The sequence below is a fragment of the Rana temporaria genome, chromosome 5 (assembly GCF_905171775.1).
Source record: "Rana temporaria chromosome 5, aRanTem1.1, whole genome shotgun sequence".
NCBI classification, from domain to species: Eukaryota; Metazoa; Chordata; class Amphibia; order Anura; family Ranidae; genus Rana; species Rana temporaria.
Window position 1 is genome coordinate 92656048 of NC_053493.1, and position 16482 is coordinate 92672529.

The following is a 16482-nucleotide window of genomic DNA, read 5'->3' on the forward strand; positions in this document are numbered from 1 at the left end:
AGCTCACAGAAGGAAGAGCTTGGGACTTCACAAGGCCGCGGCCTCAATTATCAGCTGTCGCGGGGGCGCACGGAGACACAGGATCCTGTGCCCCCGCGCGATCGCAATTGCGACCTGGCGCACTGATTTTGTCGACCCCTGACTTAGACCATTCTAATCTTCCAACTATAAGGAAACCGTTAAGAAACTCCTGTACCATTTAAACAAAGTTCTTGGGGGCTGTAAAACTGACATTCCAAAGTCTTTCCTAAGCTCATCTATTCTTGTTCATTTAAAAATCCAGTATGCATAAATGTTTAAAGACAAAGTTCTAAAAAGCTGGGCTCACTCAGTAGTAACATCTTTAAATCAAAGACAGTTGGTAATAACTAAGCCCAAACTTTGCATAACAGTTGGCAGCCATATACAAGTAAGCTGGCAGTGCAGAAAAACTGCAGCAGTACAAATGCCTGAAGCAAAACCAAATTTTCTATATTACACAGAAATTCATAAAATGCCAAAAAAACGCAAGACTTTTGCTCCACCCATTTAAATGCTACAATACCTTAATATGGGAGTATGGAGGAGAGGAGATTGTTTACTACCCACTATTTTCAATGCACAAGTCAAGTCATGAGACATTTTTAAAATCACATACTAAACTTTATCCACATGACAATAAGCATCTGGTTTATCTGAACACAAGATCAAGTATGCCAGTGGCATGTGCCAACCTCTGTTGCATTTATACCAAAGGCATGGTACGTGGGGGCACTTTAACATACTTCAGCAGGTGCCTGGTTTTGACGGGTACCCACGGTCCCACTTCTGGGCAAGATCACCCCGGCAATCTGAGTACTTTGGGCCCTCCTTTTCCCCCGCTGCCACCTTCTGGTCAAAGGAAGGCTTCACTGACAGTTTCCCTTAGCGAAGATGGTGGCACCTGCACCCGAAGCAAAAAATAAATAAAAATTTAAAATCGGCTCGGGGTGCCAACACTGCTGGATCCCTGGACAGGCAAGTGCACTTATTTCAAAAGTAAGCAGCTGCAGTATTTGTAGCTTAATTTTGTCCAGGCTGGAGCAGGGCTGTGGAGTCGGTAGATAAATGTTCCGACTCCTCAGTTTTATGTACTTCCGACTCCGACTCCCCGACTCCTCTGTATTAATATGCGAATGAATTTTATACATTCCTTGAGGGAAAGAAACGCAACCTACCACAGGACTACTGGCTGGGAAGCCAACAGTCTACAGTATTGCACAGTTTAAAGAGGAGTTCCACCCATTTTTTCATGTTTGGCTGTGCTGCATGCCCTTAGTGCCTAGTTTTCATAATGGACAATCTGTTTTCTTTTTTTGCATAGTAAATACCTTTTTTCCGTTTTAATCCTCAGCTCCCTGGCTTAATCGCCTAGGCAATTAAGGCATAAGGCGATTTGCAAGGGTTCCTGGGATCAGCGTCATGTATTGCCTCCTACCGAAATCTCGCGTTTTTTCGAATTCTAGCTGCAGGCTTTCCCTTTGCAAGGCACGGAGCTGCCAGGGATTGGATGTGGGCGGGGCTGCTTACACACAGGAGGAGGAGATCCTGCTCTCTCTATCTCCTCTCCTGTCTGAGTGTCCGGACTCCGGAGAAGGGGGGGGGGGGGTTGTCAGTGCGGGGTCTGGGCAGTGTGACAGAGAGTAGACACTCTCTGTTCATAACTGCAGCCAGCAACAATGGAGTGAATACCTGGTCTTCTGGGGCTCTGCACACACTCAGCCCCCCTCCCCCCATGGCACAGTAAACAGTTTCTTTGTCTATCTGAAACTTTTAGGACAGGATGATATGATACCAGCCTTCAGTTCAGCTCTTCCTCCTGATAACCCCCCAGCTCCTTGGAATGTTCCACCCCCTCCCCTGGTCACATTGCACAGGTCACAGCATGGCAGGTTTTGGAAGCACAGGATGTGTGTGAGTGATCAGTGTCCAGCTACAAGTGTTATTACTGAGATCAGTGCTGTGCAGGGTGGTCAGTGTGTTGTGTCTCTATGATTCTTTCTTCAGGCTGCTGCCCTGGTTACTGCTGATACTGCCTGGGGGTGCAGCATTTACAAGAACTGGGCTGTATTTTTACACCCGCTGTGCCTATTAGGGGTTCCCACCATCCCTGTGCTGAGTTCCCGGGTCTGTACACCCGCTGTGCCCATTATGAGGGGTTCCCACCATCCCTGTGCTGAGTTCCCGGGTCTGTACACCCGCTGTGCCCATTGTGAGGGGTTCCCACCATCCCTGTGCTGAGTTCCCGGGTCTGTACACTCGCTGTGCCCATTATGAGGGGTTCCCACCACGCCTGTGCTGAGTTCCCGGGTCTGTACACCCGCTGTGCCCATTATGAGGGGTTCCCACCATCCCTGTGCTGAGTTCCCGGGTCTGTACACCCGCTGTGCCCATTATGAGAGGTTCCCACCACCCCTGTGCTGAGTTCCCGGGTCTGTACACCCGCTGTGCCCATTATGAGAGGTTCCCACCATCCCTGTGCTGAGTTCCCGGGTCTGTACACCCGCTGTGCCCATTATGAGGGGTTCCCACCATCCCTGTGCTGAGTTCCTGGGTCTGTACACCCGCTGTGCCCATTATGAGAGGTTCCCACCATCCCTGCACTGAGTTCCTGGGTCTGTACACCCGCTGTGCCCATTATGAGGGGTTCCCACCATCCCTGTGCTGAGTTCCTGGGTCTGTACACCCGCTGTGCTCATTATGAGGGGTTCCCACCATCCCTGCACTGAGTTCCTGGGTCTGTACACCCGCTGTGCCCATTATGAGGGGTTCCCACCATCCCTGTGCTGAGTTCCTGGGTCTGTACACCCGCTGTGCCCATTATGAGGGGTTCCCACCATCCCTGTGCTGTGCTGAGTTCCTCCTGCTTCCTCCTTTCCCCAGCACAGCACATTGCCACCATAACATTGCGCATTGCATCCGTACAGCACAGTGATGGTGGGAACCCCTCATAATGATCACAGCAGATACTATTAGTCCTTTTTGAGCATCCAGCTTTTTAAATTCATCATAACGAATGTTGGTAATTTTTTTATGAAAAGTGAACGAATCTAACGAAAATGGAGTTTCGGGCACGAAATACGAAATAATGGCTAATGCGAAACTAAACAAAATGAATTTATTGACGGCGCACGTTTAGTATGTAGATAGATAGATAGATAGATACTGGTTCCTGGAAGGAGGAGAGGTTTGCATAGAGAAGGGGTGGCAACTTCCTCTGACACTCCCGTTGCTATGGAAACCTGACCTGAAACTATTACATTGCAAGACAGAAATCCAGGAAGTCATACAGTCTGGCTTCATGATGCCCACACTTAAGATGGCCACGGCCTATTTCTAGATTATAAACTAACTAAATACTCTAACAACCTAACAAAACGGACCTTAGTTTACAGACTAGCTTTACTAGACTACATTAAGCTTGTGTATTACAGGGGTATTTATATTTAAAACGTGAAATTGTGGGTGGAACACCCCTTTAAGCAAAAGACAAACACAATGAAAACAAATCTGCTGCTGAAGATAGGGCAGTGGGAGGATCCAGGAAGGGGCATTTATTCTAAAACATGATTTTTCTAGGAGAATCCCATAGTCATGTTTAAAGTTTAAGCTAACAATCGGAGTTTACAAGTTTTTATAGCCTTAGCTAAATGACAGCAGTTTTTCCAATGGTTTACAGCTTCAGTATTGAACTATTGGCCCTCCATTCCCTTCATTTATACAAGTGTCTCACTCTCTAGTCCTGCAAAAAACATATTTATTTAATCCCTTATCAGTGAGAGGCTAGGTTATGGACGCTGCGTTCCATGTAAAAGCAGAACACAACACTAGTAAAGTATAAGTATTGCAGCTCCTAATTGTGCGTTGCGTGCCATATAGTGAAGCACATGAAAAGCATGCTTCTTCACGGTCACTTAACGTGTTCGTTTTGCGGTTACGTGAGGCACTGCATGCATTGGTCTTTATTCTTACAGTAGAGAAGTCATTAATTATAACTTTTTGTGAATTGGGACATTTAAACTTGCTTTTTTTTTTTTTTTTTTAATTCCAATCTAAATTTAGTAGGAGTCGGAGCATTGTTTGCCGACTCCAGGTACCCAAAATTTCCCCCGACTCCGACTCCACAGCCCTGGGCTGGAGCGCCTCTTTAAAAACCTTGAGTATGGCCAGAGCTTTTTTGGCCACACTTGTGTGTCACAGGAGTGCACTTTTGCTCTCCCGCAACTCAGATCACTTGACAGCTGTGCCTGCTCCTCTCCTGCCCAACCCTCGAGTGCTGCAGGAGCAGAGACCGACAGTCGCTGTTCTAAGTGAACAAAGAGCTGAGCCAAGAGCAAACATGTAAACGGTTAGTTCTTGGTCTTAGAGAAAACGTCAGACAGCTGCAACATCACACCAATCCTGCAGCATAGAGAGTATCTTTTTTTTTTAAACCCAAACTTCTTTCCTGCAGAAAGCACAAAACCGTGTGGAAGAAAAAAAAAAAAACCGACCAGGCCACAGAATTTTAAACCTACAATGTCTTTAGCAGGCACCATAAATGGAGAACAGTTTTCAGTGGCCACAGTGATCAATTCATGAACACAAACTCCGAATTCTAAAGTCAGCCAGCATAAAATGTAACACATTTGGGGCAAAGCAACAGTGGGAAAGCTTAAAGCGGGGGTTCACCCTTAGAGGGCACTTTTCCCCCTTAGATTCCTGCTCGTTATTACTAGGGGAATCGGCTATTTATTTTAAAATATGTGCAGTACTTACCCGTTTACGAGACGCATTCCTCTCCGTCGCTTCCCGGGTATGGGCTTCGGGAATGGGCGTTCCTTCTTGATTGACAGGTTTCCGAGAGGCTTCCGACGGTCGCATCCATCGCGTCACGATTTTCCGAAAGAAGCCGAACGTCGGTGCGCAGGCGCAGTATAGAGCCGCACCGACGTTCGGCTTCTTTCGGCTACGAGTGACGCGACGGATGCGACCGTCGGAAGCCTCTCGGAAGGCTGTCACTCAAGAAGGAACGCCCGCTCCCGAAGACCCATACCCGGAAGCGACGGAAGAAGATGCAGCTCGAAAACGGGTAAGTACTGCTTATATTTTAATATAAATAGCCGATTCCCCTAGACCGAACGAGCAGGAAGCTAAGGGGAGATTTTTTTTTTTTTTTTAAATGGGTGAACTCCCGCTTTAAGGTTGTGATTAAATTCTCCTCCAATGCAGTTTTTATAAAGAGCTCACATACTCGCAAGTTAGTTCACTTAACGCCACTACTATTGGCTTTTAACATTGCTGCTTTGGCTGTCCTTGACCCACTGCAGGTATTCCGTACTTCCACATGCTGCATTTTCCCTCACTGACATGGATGTTGCTACAGATGTACAAGACAGCAGGGGGAGCAGGTACTCAACACGCCATAGGAATTCAATACTTGCAGCAGCCAAGTGATGAGGTTTGAAGATGCTGTTGCAGGAAAGACAAGTATAGATCTTTTACAGGCTGGGGATAGTTTATAAGTTACACCGCTGAAAGAATCACTAATCTGTCCCAGGATTTGGAAGTTGGGGGTCACATAACATTTAGCAATCACACCGAGTCTGAAATGTGGCAACAATAGAACCTTCTAAATGCTGGACTTTTAACCTACATGGTTCAATGTTCAAAACTAGTATGGTTATGTAGAAGCTGCAAGTTTCCAAGTACAAATTTGGGCATTTGATATTGTAGTCATGTAAGAGGAGAGTTCTTTTATTTCTGACTCCTTACCTCCAAGTAGGTAGTCTTCAGACAAACAAGCCATAGAAGCTAAAGGGCAGCTATATACACACACACACACACACACACACGTTCAGTTTCATCGGACCAAACCGACCGTGTGTATAGGCCATCGGTCTGTTTTCCTTCGGTCCAAAATTTTAAAACATGCTTCAAAACCGAACTGATGGACCGCTGCCCCATCGGACCAAACCAATGGTTAGTACAGAAAAGCATCGGTTCAATACCCGCGCATGCTCAGAATCAAGTCAACGCATGCTTGGAAGCATTGAACTTCGTTTTATTCAGCACGTCGTGTGTTTGACGTCACCGCGTTCTGACACGATCAGATTTTGGACTGACGGTGTGTACACATATCAGGTCATACGGCCACTTCAGAGGTGAACCGATGAAAACAGTCCGACGGACCAGTCACATCGGTTTGGTCCGACCGTGTGTACAAGGCCTGAGAAGCCGATTCACATCAGATTGTGTTATGGAACCTTAAAGAGGAACATCACCTGAACCACCAAATTTAAAGCAGAATCCCAACTGCTGTGTAATGCCAAACTGAAACATCAATATGCACTGCTCATATGCTGGCAGCCTTACCAAAAAAAAAAAAACACTCGATGTGGATGAGGAATCACTCCCATTGAGTGAGGGGGGAGCCTGCCACACAGAAAGTCCCTGCTGAACCAGACAATTTTTTTATAGGCAAAAAAGTTCTCATTTTGGAATGAGCAAGGGAGTATGACCCTTGTCAGATTCATTTTCACCATGGGAGACACATTGCAGATACTTTCCTTCACTTCCTGTCCCATAGCCAAACAGGAAGTGAGGAAATGCCAGCAAATTAAGGGAATTGCTTGGGGACACCCAGGTCACCAGAACTAGTGTCCCCATTGATAGAATTCCCCTCCATTACTTTTCCGGTGATCGGCTTTTTTTCACCTTACACTGTCAGCATGAGGAGAAAAAAAATAAAAGCATTACCGAGCTTTTGTTTACATCACATGATCCGCTGTCATTGGCTGACAGCGGATCACGTGGTAAGTGGCCAGGATCTTCCCCTTACTCGGATCTGTGATCACCAGAGTCTCAGCGACTCGGTGATCACAGGGCACGAGGGGAGCGAGGAAAGGGGAAGATGTCTATTGACAGCCTCCCGGCAATTCAGGTGCATGCTGTAGCCGTCATTCGGCTATAGTGTGGACGCAAAGTGGTTAAAGTGGATGTAAACCCAATCCATGAAATTTGAGCTGGGCACATATCTGTAATGTTGACTTATCTCTCTCCAAAGCCCCCAGTCCCGTTATCAGCACAGCTGCTGACAAGTTCTGACACAGGAGATAAAAGCAGTTGCAAATTTGTGTTGGGGAGGTTGCTATAAAAAGATTAGCAAAGAGCTGATCTATTCAGAGAACAGCTCAGCAAGTTGCTTTCCTCCTCTGCATATGTGGAGGGGGGGTGCCTTTCCTCCAATCAGCTGTGACAGTGTATGCCCAAACAGCCCTCCCACTGCTGAAAGAGGAAGTAAAAATTCTAACATGATGTGCACTTTCTAAAGAATATAGAAAGCCGAAGAAAGCAGATATACATGTATGTATGTATGTATGTATGTATGTATGTATGTATGTATGTAGGGAGCTTTGTTTCATCCCTGTGTGTCATCGGAGGCTGTTCACTTGACTGGGTATAGGAGAGGGTTTACATACATTTTAACAGGGGCACAGATAGCAATAAAAACATGACAAGCATTCCAATTGCTCTGCGCAAAACTACCAAAAAATTAAGAGCAGAAAATCTCTTCCCTTATATACTTTGGTCTCTTGGCCGCATCCCACTGGAAAATCCCACACCTGTGTGCATAGTCCTCTAGCAAGGATCCTTCCCGATTAGGTGTTGCCATAATATAAACCTCCCCCATCAGATCTCTGAACGGCACCGATAATATAGCCCTGGAAGCAGGCGGCTGGAAGGCCCCGGCTACATCAGTGACAAGCAAATACAATAAAAAAAAAAATATATATAAGAAGATCACAAAGAAAGCCTTTATTTTGCAAGAGCGTGTAAAGTGATTACAGATCAGCATGAGTCTACAGGTTATAGTTTATTGGAGGGAAGGGAAGGTATGCTCTAGGTTGCCATGTTCTAAGAATCTAGCTAATCAACACACCCCAGATATTTTCCAGTCCTGGAACTATTCCTCTTATGGTGTACACTCATAACCAAAGCCAATCACCTGTAGTCTCCTCCTCATGTCCCCGACAACTCCACCAGTCTGGTGTACTGCAATAAAGGCTGTCAATTCTCCATGAGCCCACGTTCACATTGGGCCGATTTAAGTTGTTTCTGAACTAATATTGGCGATTTCATTAGACATCTGTGCATGAACCCACACAGATTCGTCAAATCTCTCCCTAAAGTGGGAATGAAATGCCTGTTTGAAATTGTGCGAGTTCAGTTGAACTCACACGATGTCAGACCCGCCCTCAGTGTGAACGTGGGCTTACAGCCAATTCGAACCAAACATGACCTGATGTGACTCCAGCAGAGAGAACACCAACTGGCAGCCTGAGAGACTTACCACTCTTTATTGAGCAAGAATCCATGCAGTCCCTAAAAGAACCAGGAAAAAGCTTCAGGGGACAGAAAATGAGCATGCACAAAAAGTAGATAACCAACTGATGAAGTGAATGTTAAGAAGACCCCCCAACAATTGATGGATGCCCATAGGTCAAGCAGCCTAGCACTGAGGAAAGTTACAGCCTTCAAATAGGTTCATACTTATTTTGTGTGGGCGCGTTAGAATGAGCATAGCAGCCAATTCATTTGACTGGGCTGCTATACTTATGGGGGGGGGGGGGGGGGGAGACCAAACCTTTTCCCCAAACATACCTGTAAAATTCAGTGGCACAATATGGTTTCCTGTATGAAGGTGCCATTAGAAAACTCCCCTCCTGTGTTTCTGCAGTGCATATCTTTGTGTGGGTTCAGGGACTGGTGAGATTATGTACTGGTTCCTGACCCACACATATGGCCCTAGGCTAAAGCTGGCAATACATGGAGCAAAGCTTACTAAAATGGCCAAATTGTGATCCATGCATGGAAACGCTGAGCAGAAGTCAGTCTTCCAAACGGCTTCTCCTTAATCAGTCTACCAAAATGACTTCTGCACAACCAGCCTGGTCGAAAACGTCCTCCTGACCAGCGCCCAGCTGTGATCTGTGTATTCTGATGGCAGGGAAGTCATCAGCCTTAGTGATCCGTCTCCACCTCGAATGAGGAGGGGGGGGGGGATTTATTTTTAGTTAGTCTGCTGATTGAATAAAAAGAAAGTGACTAATGCATGGTGTGCCTTAGGCCAGTTACACACAGATGTAATAAGCTACTGATGTCTATGCTCAGATCGCGCCGACAGGGCAATCAGTAAAATGTCTCAATGATTTTACCAGAATACACTTATGTGAATGTTTCTTCTCTTCTAATGACCAGTGGTGCAATGTTGTAGTCTGTACTCAATGTAGTGCTTACTAAAATGTACACAGTCCCATAAACAGTGATAATCGTACCCCTCCTGTGTGTCCATTCATGAAAGATAAGCAGCCGTGGAACTGGATCATTAACCTCACTGGAGACAGGAAATAGTCTCCTTCTGGTGATCACCTCTGATCTATGGGACCCCGGCCCCTCTGTCATGGGACACTCTGTCATTGGACCCTCACTAGAAGGTTCATCGCAAAGTGAGGGAAGGTGTATTCTCCCCTCGGTTTGTCGCCCCCTCCCGGGGTGAATGTGCCCGCGCACACACACACTATACATACCCTGGGGCCGCTCTCCGCCGTCTGTCTACACAGGAGCCATCTTGTTCCAGACACAAAGCCGCGGCTTCTTCCCGAACATTCTCCCTGCCTCACACCCCACCCAGCGCGAACACACACACACGTTCAGCTCTCGGGGCGGGCAGCTCCGCGGGGATAATACTCACTCTGGTCTCCACCTTTTTCCCTTCCGCGTCGCTCATGGCTGCTGCTTGTGTATGTGACGAGGAGTGTGCCGATGCTCGGTCTCTTCTCCTCCTCCACGACCTCTCGCTGTCCGTACCCGCCGCTAAGTAACCCGCTTTCTCTTCTGTATACCGCTTCACAAAATGGCGCCCGGCTCTTCTGGCGGTTCATAAGGAGGAGCGGAGGGGTGGGCGGGGACTCTCCAGAGAGCTTAGGGGGGCTAGGCGGGGCTCCTGTGTGGAGATGAGGAGGCGGCCATTGCTGGATTCTTCCTCTGTACATGGCATACTACTTATGTGTATAGTTGAGGGCTTGTCACCCTCCCTGAGCTCCTCCAATCATTTAAAGAAAACTGCAAATATTGCTGCTGACATTTAAAGAAGAACTTTACCCAAACACTACTTGAGAAAAAATAATGTTCTTTAGTAAGAAGCATTCCACATGAATAATTCTACCAAATGTGTGTGTAATCTGCCTCCAGCATTGCTCGTTTCTTATTCTTCTTCCTTCTCTTCTTCATTTTGCAGAAACGCATAGCCCCGTAATAAATCATAAAGTGGAACTAAACCCATCCATTTAAGAGTTTAAAAAAAACAGTTACATTCCTGGAATGCCGGGATTACCAACTGTCAAGTTTGCTAGTTTCGTCAACCAAACTGTCAAAGCATCAAGTGACTGTTGTCATAACGATCACATGTGTAGCACCATGGCAGTTGTAGATCAAACAGAAGCTGTAAAGGATAGGAGGGTTTAATTATCATTTAGGGCTATATAATAATGCGACCTGACACAACCTGGTTATGGCAGTGGCAAGCCCCTATCCCTTTTAGGGCTAGTTTACATTTGCTTTAAAAAAAAAAAAGGCTTCAGACAGGCTTTGTTAAAGCTCTCCGAACACCAATCAAAGCTCCTGTCACTAAATAAAATGGTTTGCTTATAGTCCTGTTTACACCTGCTTTTGCTTGGCGCTTCAAGCAAGCTTTGCCATACATTTCTATGGAGGCTTTGAAGCACCACTGAAGTTACATGTAGGGTGACCACATGTCCCGGATTGCCCGGGACAGTCCCGCATTTTGCAGGTCTATCCCGGGCACATTTATTCCAGGACAATACAGTGTCCCGGAATGAAACTGACACAGCCACCCCTCGGGGCCAATCTGATGCCCCCAAAAAAAGGCCTCCGCATCACTGCTTTACTCACTGACAGTACTTGTCCTGGCCAGGGATGCCTGGAGGAGTACAATCCCACCCCCTGCTTGTGATTGAAGAAATTATAAATCCGGCCTCTTGTGTCCAATCACTGTGCTGTGATTCGTTACCGCACAAGCTGATTTTTGGGAAGGGAGGGTGTCCCTGAATGGTAGTTTGGAAATGTGGTCGCCCTAGTTAGTTTGGCAGGGCTGACCAAAATCACATATCTGTACATACTTTTGTGCACGCCGCTCCCACTGTGATTGGACACAGCGGGTCCGGCTGCCACGACCCGCCGATTGTTCAGTGGAGAAACGGAGCAGCAGTGTGCCTATGTAAACAAGGAAAACCGCTGATCTGTTAGGGAGCAAAAGAGAGATCTTGTGTTTAAGCTAAGCTGAAACACGGATCTCTCTTTTTCTCCAGTGTATCTGCCCCCCACACAGTTAGTAAGCACCTCCCAGGCACACACTTAAAAGAGAAGCATGTTTTTTTTTATTTACCCATCATACTTACCTAGGTGGATGCTGCATCTGTCCCCAGGGGCCTCTACACTGAGAACCAAGACACCAAACATCGCTGATGGCTCGGTTTTCACAGCTCCCCGAACAGAGAGCTAGCTGCTGCCTGTCAATCAGCAGCTCTCTTGCTCCTCCACGCTCATTGGAGTGCTGAGCTGTGAAGGGTGGGAGCAGCCGTCTCAGTCTCTCATCGGCTCACTGAGAGGCTGAGACAGACATTAGTCCAGGCACCTGGCAGATCCAGACCTTATTGTCGGGATGACGTGGTGCCTGGACTGATTCCAGTGACGTCAGCAGAGAGGGGACTTCAGATGGATACACAGGGAAGGCAGGCTGGCAGCGGTGTGCCGTGCAGAACAATACCTATTATTTTACAGCTAGCAGGGAAGGGCAGGGCTGGAGCGCCAGTAATGCTCTGACCCCTCCCCATGCAGCTTGAATGCTTAGGACTTGGAAGCTGCGGGGTAGGAGCTAGAGTGGAAACTGCTGAGTCAGCAGCACTGAGAGCCCACCTGCAGAAGTGGCATTGTGGATGATGTCATGGTGAGCCCAGTTGTCCAGCACTGTTTGCACCTCCTTCTGCCTGCATGATTGGTATAGACGAGTCCAGTGCTGGAGGTGGGCACATAGCCAAAAGTTTACATGCACTGTATCTACACTGGAAAAGGGGGTACTACATGGATGGAATAATGGTGTTGGGGGATATCAAGGGTGTATGGTGGGAAAACAATTCTGAGGGGGGGGGGGGATCTAGCGTGAAGAGGGGTCAGAGTGCTGGGGAGGCATCATTCTAGCAGATATATTATATGCACAGGACAGCTTTGTTACTTTATGTATGTAGTCAAGATATATATATATATATATATATATATATATATATATATATATATAAAAAATATATATGATATATATAGGTGGGACTTTAGATGAGACCATGACTCAAAGGTACATAGATATCCATCCCTAATAGTAGATGGAGAAGGGAAAAAGGAAGGGGGAGAGATTGTGGATGGTGGGACTTTATGTGAAACAACACATTAGGGTAGATTCAATCAAACTAAAATATTAATGTATTAACATAGTATAATTGAGCTTAGTGCAATAATGGTATCCATAGAAACTCCATGCATGGTACAGAAAATAGCAGATAACATGATTGGTAATCACATAATACAATTAATAACATGATAAAAACACTGTTATACATGATAATTGATGACCCAGCAATAAACTCAGATATAAATAATACAAATATAATAAATGGTATAATTGATTGATGATTCAAGCAAATCAAAACCCATGGTAGGTACATAACTGCTGTGACATGGTATCAACTAAAAGAGGGGCTTTACGCGTTTCGTGAACTCCATCCACTCATCAGGAGCGACTATACAGGAGTAGTGGTACCTAAAATAAATGAGAAGTTGGTAATCAATGGTAATTTATTAACATAAGGAAAGAGAGAGCCAGAGACCTAAAGTCTAAAACACTCTTACCTTCGGGTGGAATATAGGAGGTACACAACTCATGGTATGAAATTTAAGAAGCAGGAGTTGAGGCAATGACCATATAGCGACAGAGAGGCCAGAAATTGTGGGTGAATGAACTTCTCGTGGGAGGAAAACATTAGTCCAGGGTTAAAGTGATTGGTGAAGCAATTAAGGCTTCTGTGAAAAATAAAAAATGATAATGGTATTGATAAGTGACAGGTGAAGACTAGCTAGAAATAGCGAGAGAGAAAAAAAAGGGGGGGGGGGCGAAGTTGCAAAAGTGGTGAACACAGGAAAACCACCAAGAGGTCCCCAGGTGTAATAAAGGGAACAAAAACCAAATGTGCATAACATAACACCATAGGGCCAGAGGGGGAAACCCCAGCATAGATGTACTTGGAAAGTAGGGTGACGTGAAGAGGCTGGGGTGAGTGCTCCATGGTTGTGTGATAATTAAAAAGTGGCCCATCTGTCAATAAGGCCCCACCAACATCACGCTAGACGTGCAGAGAGAGAGGAGGCAGCCTAAACCGAGCAACTAGCGCTCATTAAATAGGCGCCTAGCCTTCCTCGTATTGCACGCCAGATGGAAACCAGGAAGCCGCCATGCGGCATCAAAGATTGACATCACAGGTACGGCGTATGGGCATGGCGTCGACGCATAGCGAGTGCGAGCCCCCGATCCACAATTGCAAAGATCCAAGCCACGGGGGATGGCCGCGCAGTGCGTCGCAACTCCCGGGAGTGATGGAGACACTCCCCAAGAATGGCTTCATAAAAGTAAGAAATAAATAGATAAAAAACTGACCAAGTATAGCATCTACCTATGCTGGCACTAATTGACTATCAACAGAGGGTCATTAATTAGATATTACATAAGCAATGTACCTACCATGGGTTTTGATTTGCTTGAATCATCAATCAATTATACCATTTATTATATTTTTATTATCATCTATTATCATGTATAACAGTGTTTTTATCACGTTATTAAAGTGGAGTTCCACCCTGAAAAAAATCTTTCGACCAAAAATCTAAAAAAAAAAAATGTAGCGCTCACCCCCGAAGGAGCCGCTGTTTAGTTTGGGATCGGCCTATTTAAAGCGGAGTTCCAACCACAATTAGCATTTTTTAAATGTATGTCCTTTCATCCTGCGTTTTTATAATATAAATCTGGTCACTTACTATTTTACAATCCGCCGCCGATCCGCATAGATATTCAAAAAAGATAGTTTATAAAACTATATCTACACCGTTGTCATTTTGCTTGTGGGCATTGTGAAGCCTACAGGCATTTACTTCCTGGAAGTCTTGGATGGGGAGTGATAATTGGACAGCGCACTGCATCCTGGGAAATGATGACACACATTTCCCAGGAGCATTAGAGGGAGATGATGTCAGAATCCTAGGTGGTTTCAAAGGCAGATTTTGTGGGACCGCATAGCAACAGGCATTCAGGCATTTCCAGATGAGTAAGCTACAGTTTAAAGCAAAATAGTTTTTTTGATGGAACCTCCACTTTAAGTTACCTTCTTGACTTGGTCTAGGGGTGATAGATGATAGCTGTGAGTGTGAATAAAGAGCAAGTGTCCAGACGCCAATTGAGTTTCCAATGCTTTTTTCCAAGGTCTAACATGGCCAACATCAACATAACACACAATTGAGAAAAGTTGATGCGCGTAGAGAAACTTTAGTATCAGGCCTTGGATATGAAAGAGAGCAAGCCTGCTCTCAGCAATAATGTAACCCAATTAGTCGCCACCACAATCAGGGTGGGTAAAGTGCCCCCGGACAGGCGTCTATCACAGGCCTGGCAGCCGGAGCACCACTTAAGGATCACTGGGAGGAACAGGCCTCTGCCACAGGCTTGACAATTTGAGATTTGTGAAATTAGATTGAGCGAATCCTCCCAGTTAGTTCAGATAGTGTCACCCACTGACAAATTGAGCATACCTGTCATGCAGTGTGGTGACTGGATCCCGATGGTTCGTCTAGGCCTCCTGGACAACCTCTGATTCTAGGTTCTTCCGAGCCAATCCCCCATCGCACAGCTCCCGGCTTAGGATCCTCTCAGCAGAAGGTTGGGACCCAGCCAGTCGCTGGGGCCCCTCTCTAGGTTGGGATGAGGCTCCGCATGGTGCATGACCTCAGTAAAGCAGGCCACGGTGGCGGGGCCCATGGATGCGCGCACCCTGGAGGTGGATGCCGCACCTGGAACTCAGGCGCCGCACAAAACAGAACGGCCCAAAGGCGGTTGCCCAGATATATCCCCCTCCCAGCATGCCCAACGAGGTAAGAACTCCTCTGATTGGCTGCTGGGAGAAGGTGGGTCGGTCAGAACCCCTCTAGCGCCAGCTGCCGCCCAGGGGTGATAACGCAACCCCGGAGCGCAGACTGACCCACAGGACAAATTCTGAAATTGGCAACAGCCTAAATTTCCATAAACTGTGAATGGGAGTAAACTAATCCTCCCACTCCCACCAACTTTAGCGTAGCGCCCGTACAGAAAAGTAAGGGGGGCGCTACATTTACTTACCCTAAATAGCTGTTGCTATGCGGAAATCCAGAATCTGCCTCTTCATCTTCCGCGGTGGATTCTCTTCCTCCTCCTACACTCGGTTTCTTCTTGTGAATGGGGCGCGCTGCATTCTGGGAACTGTGTGTATCCCAGAAAGCAGCCGGCCCATTCACAAAGCGCCGTGCTGCTCGCACATGCGCAGTAGGAAACGGGCAGTGAAGCTGCAGGGAGCTGTCAGGATCGAGGATCGGCCTCGGTGGGGGCTGACATTGCTGGCGACTAGGACAGGTAAGTGTCCTTATTAAAAGTCAGCAGCTACAGTGTTAGCAGCTGCTGACTTTAAATTTTTTTTTTTTTTTACCAGACCTCCGCTTTAATTGTATTATGTGATTACCAATCATGTTATGTGCTATTTTCTGTACCATACATGGAGTTTCAATGGATACCATTATTGCACTATGCTCAATTGTACTATGTTAATAAATTAATATTTTAGTTTGATTGAATCTACCCTAATGTGTTATTTCACATAAAGTCCCACCATCCACAATCTCTCCCCCTTCCTTTTTCCCTTCTCCATCTACTTTATGTATGTAGTATTTCCCCCACTGTTTCTTTGCTGTACAGAATGATTGTTCATGCAGTTAAAGTGGGGGTTCACCCGAAAAAATGTTTTTAACATTAGATTGAGGCTAATTACGGGAAGCACAATCGGGTGTTTTTTTTTTTTAAATCAATGCAGTACTTACCGTTTTAGAGATAGATCTTCTCCGCCGCTTCCAGGTATGGTCTTCGGGACTGGGCGTTCCTATTTGATTGACAGCCTTCCGACGGTCGCATACAGCGCGTCACGAGTTTCCGAATGAAGCCGAACGTCGGTGCGTCTCTATACGGCGCCTACGCACCGACGTTCGGCTACTTTCGGCAACTCGTCACGCGCTGTATACGACGGTCGGAAGGCTGTCAATCAAATAGGAACCCCCAGTCCCGCA

General features: G+C 46.4%; 1 protein-coding gene across 1 annotated transcript in view; it reads right to left on the reverse strand.

Annotated features, from left to right (window-relative positions):
• Positions 1 to 9952, reverse strand: part of TRA2A (transformer 2 alpha homolog) — a 46173-nt gene extending 36221 nt beyond the window's left edge. Inside the window, 1 exon segment of the mRNA XM_040352866.1 lies at positions 9752 to 9952. Within this exon segment, the coding sequence (XP_040208800.1) occupies positions 9752 to 9787 (36 nt within the window). The 5' untranslated portion in view covers positions 9788 to 9952.
• Positions 9953 to 16482: the final 6530 nt, after the last annotated feature.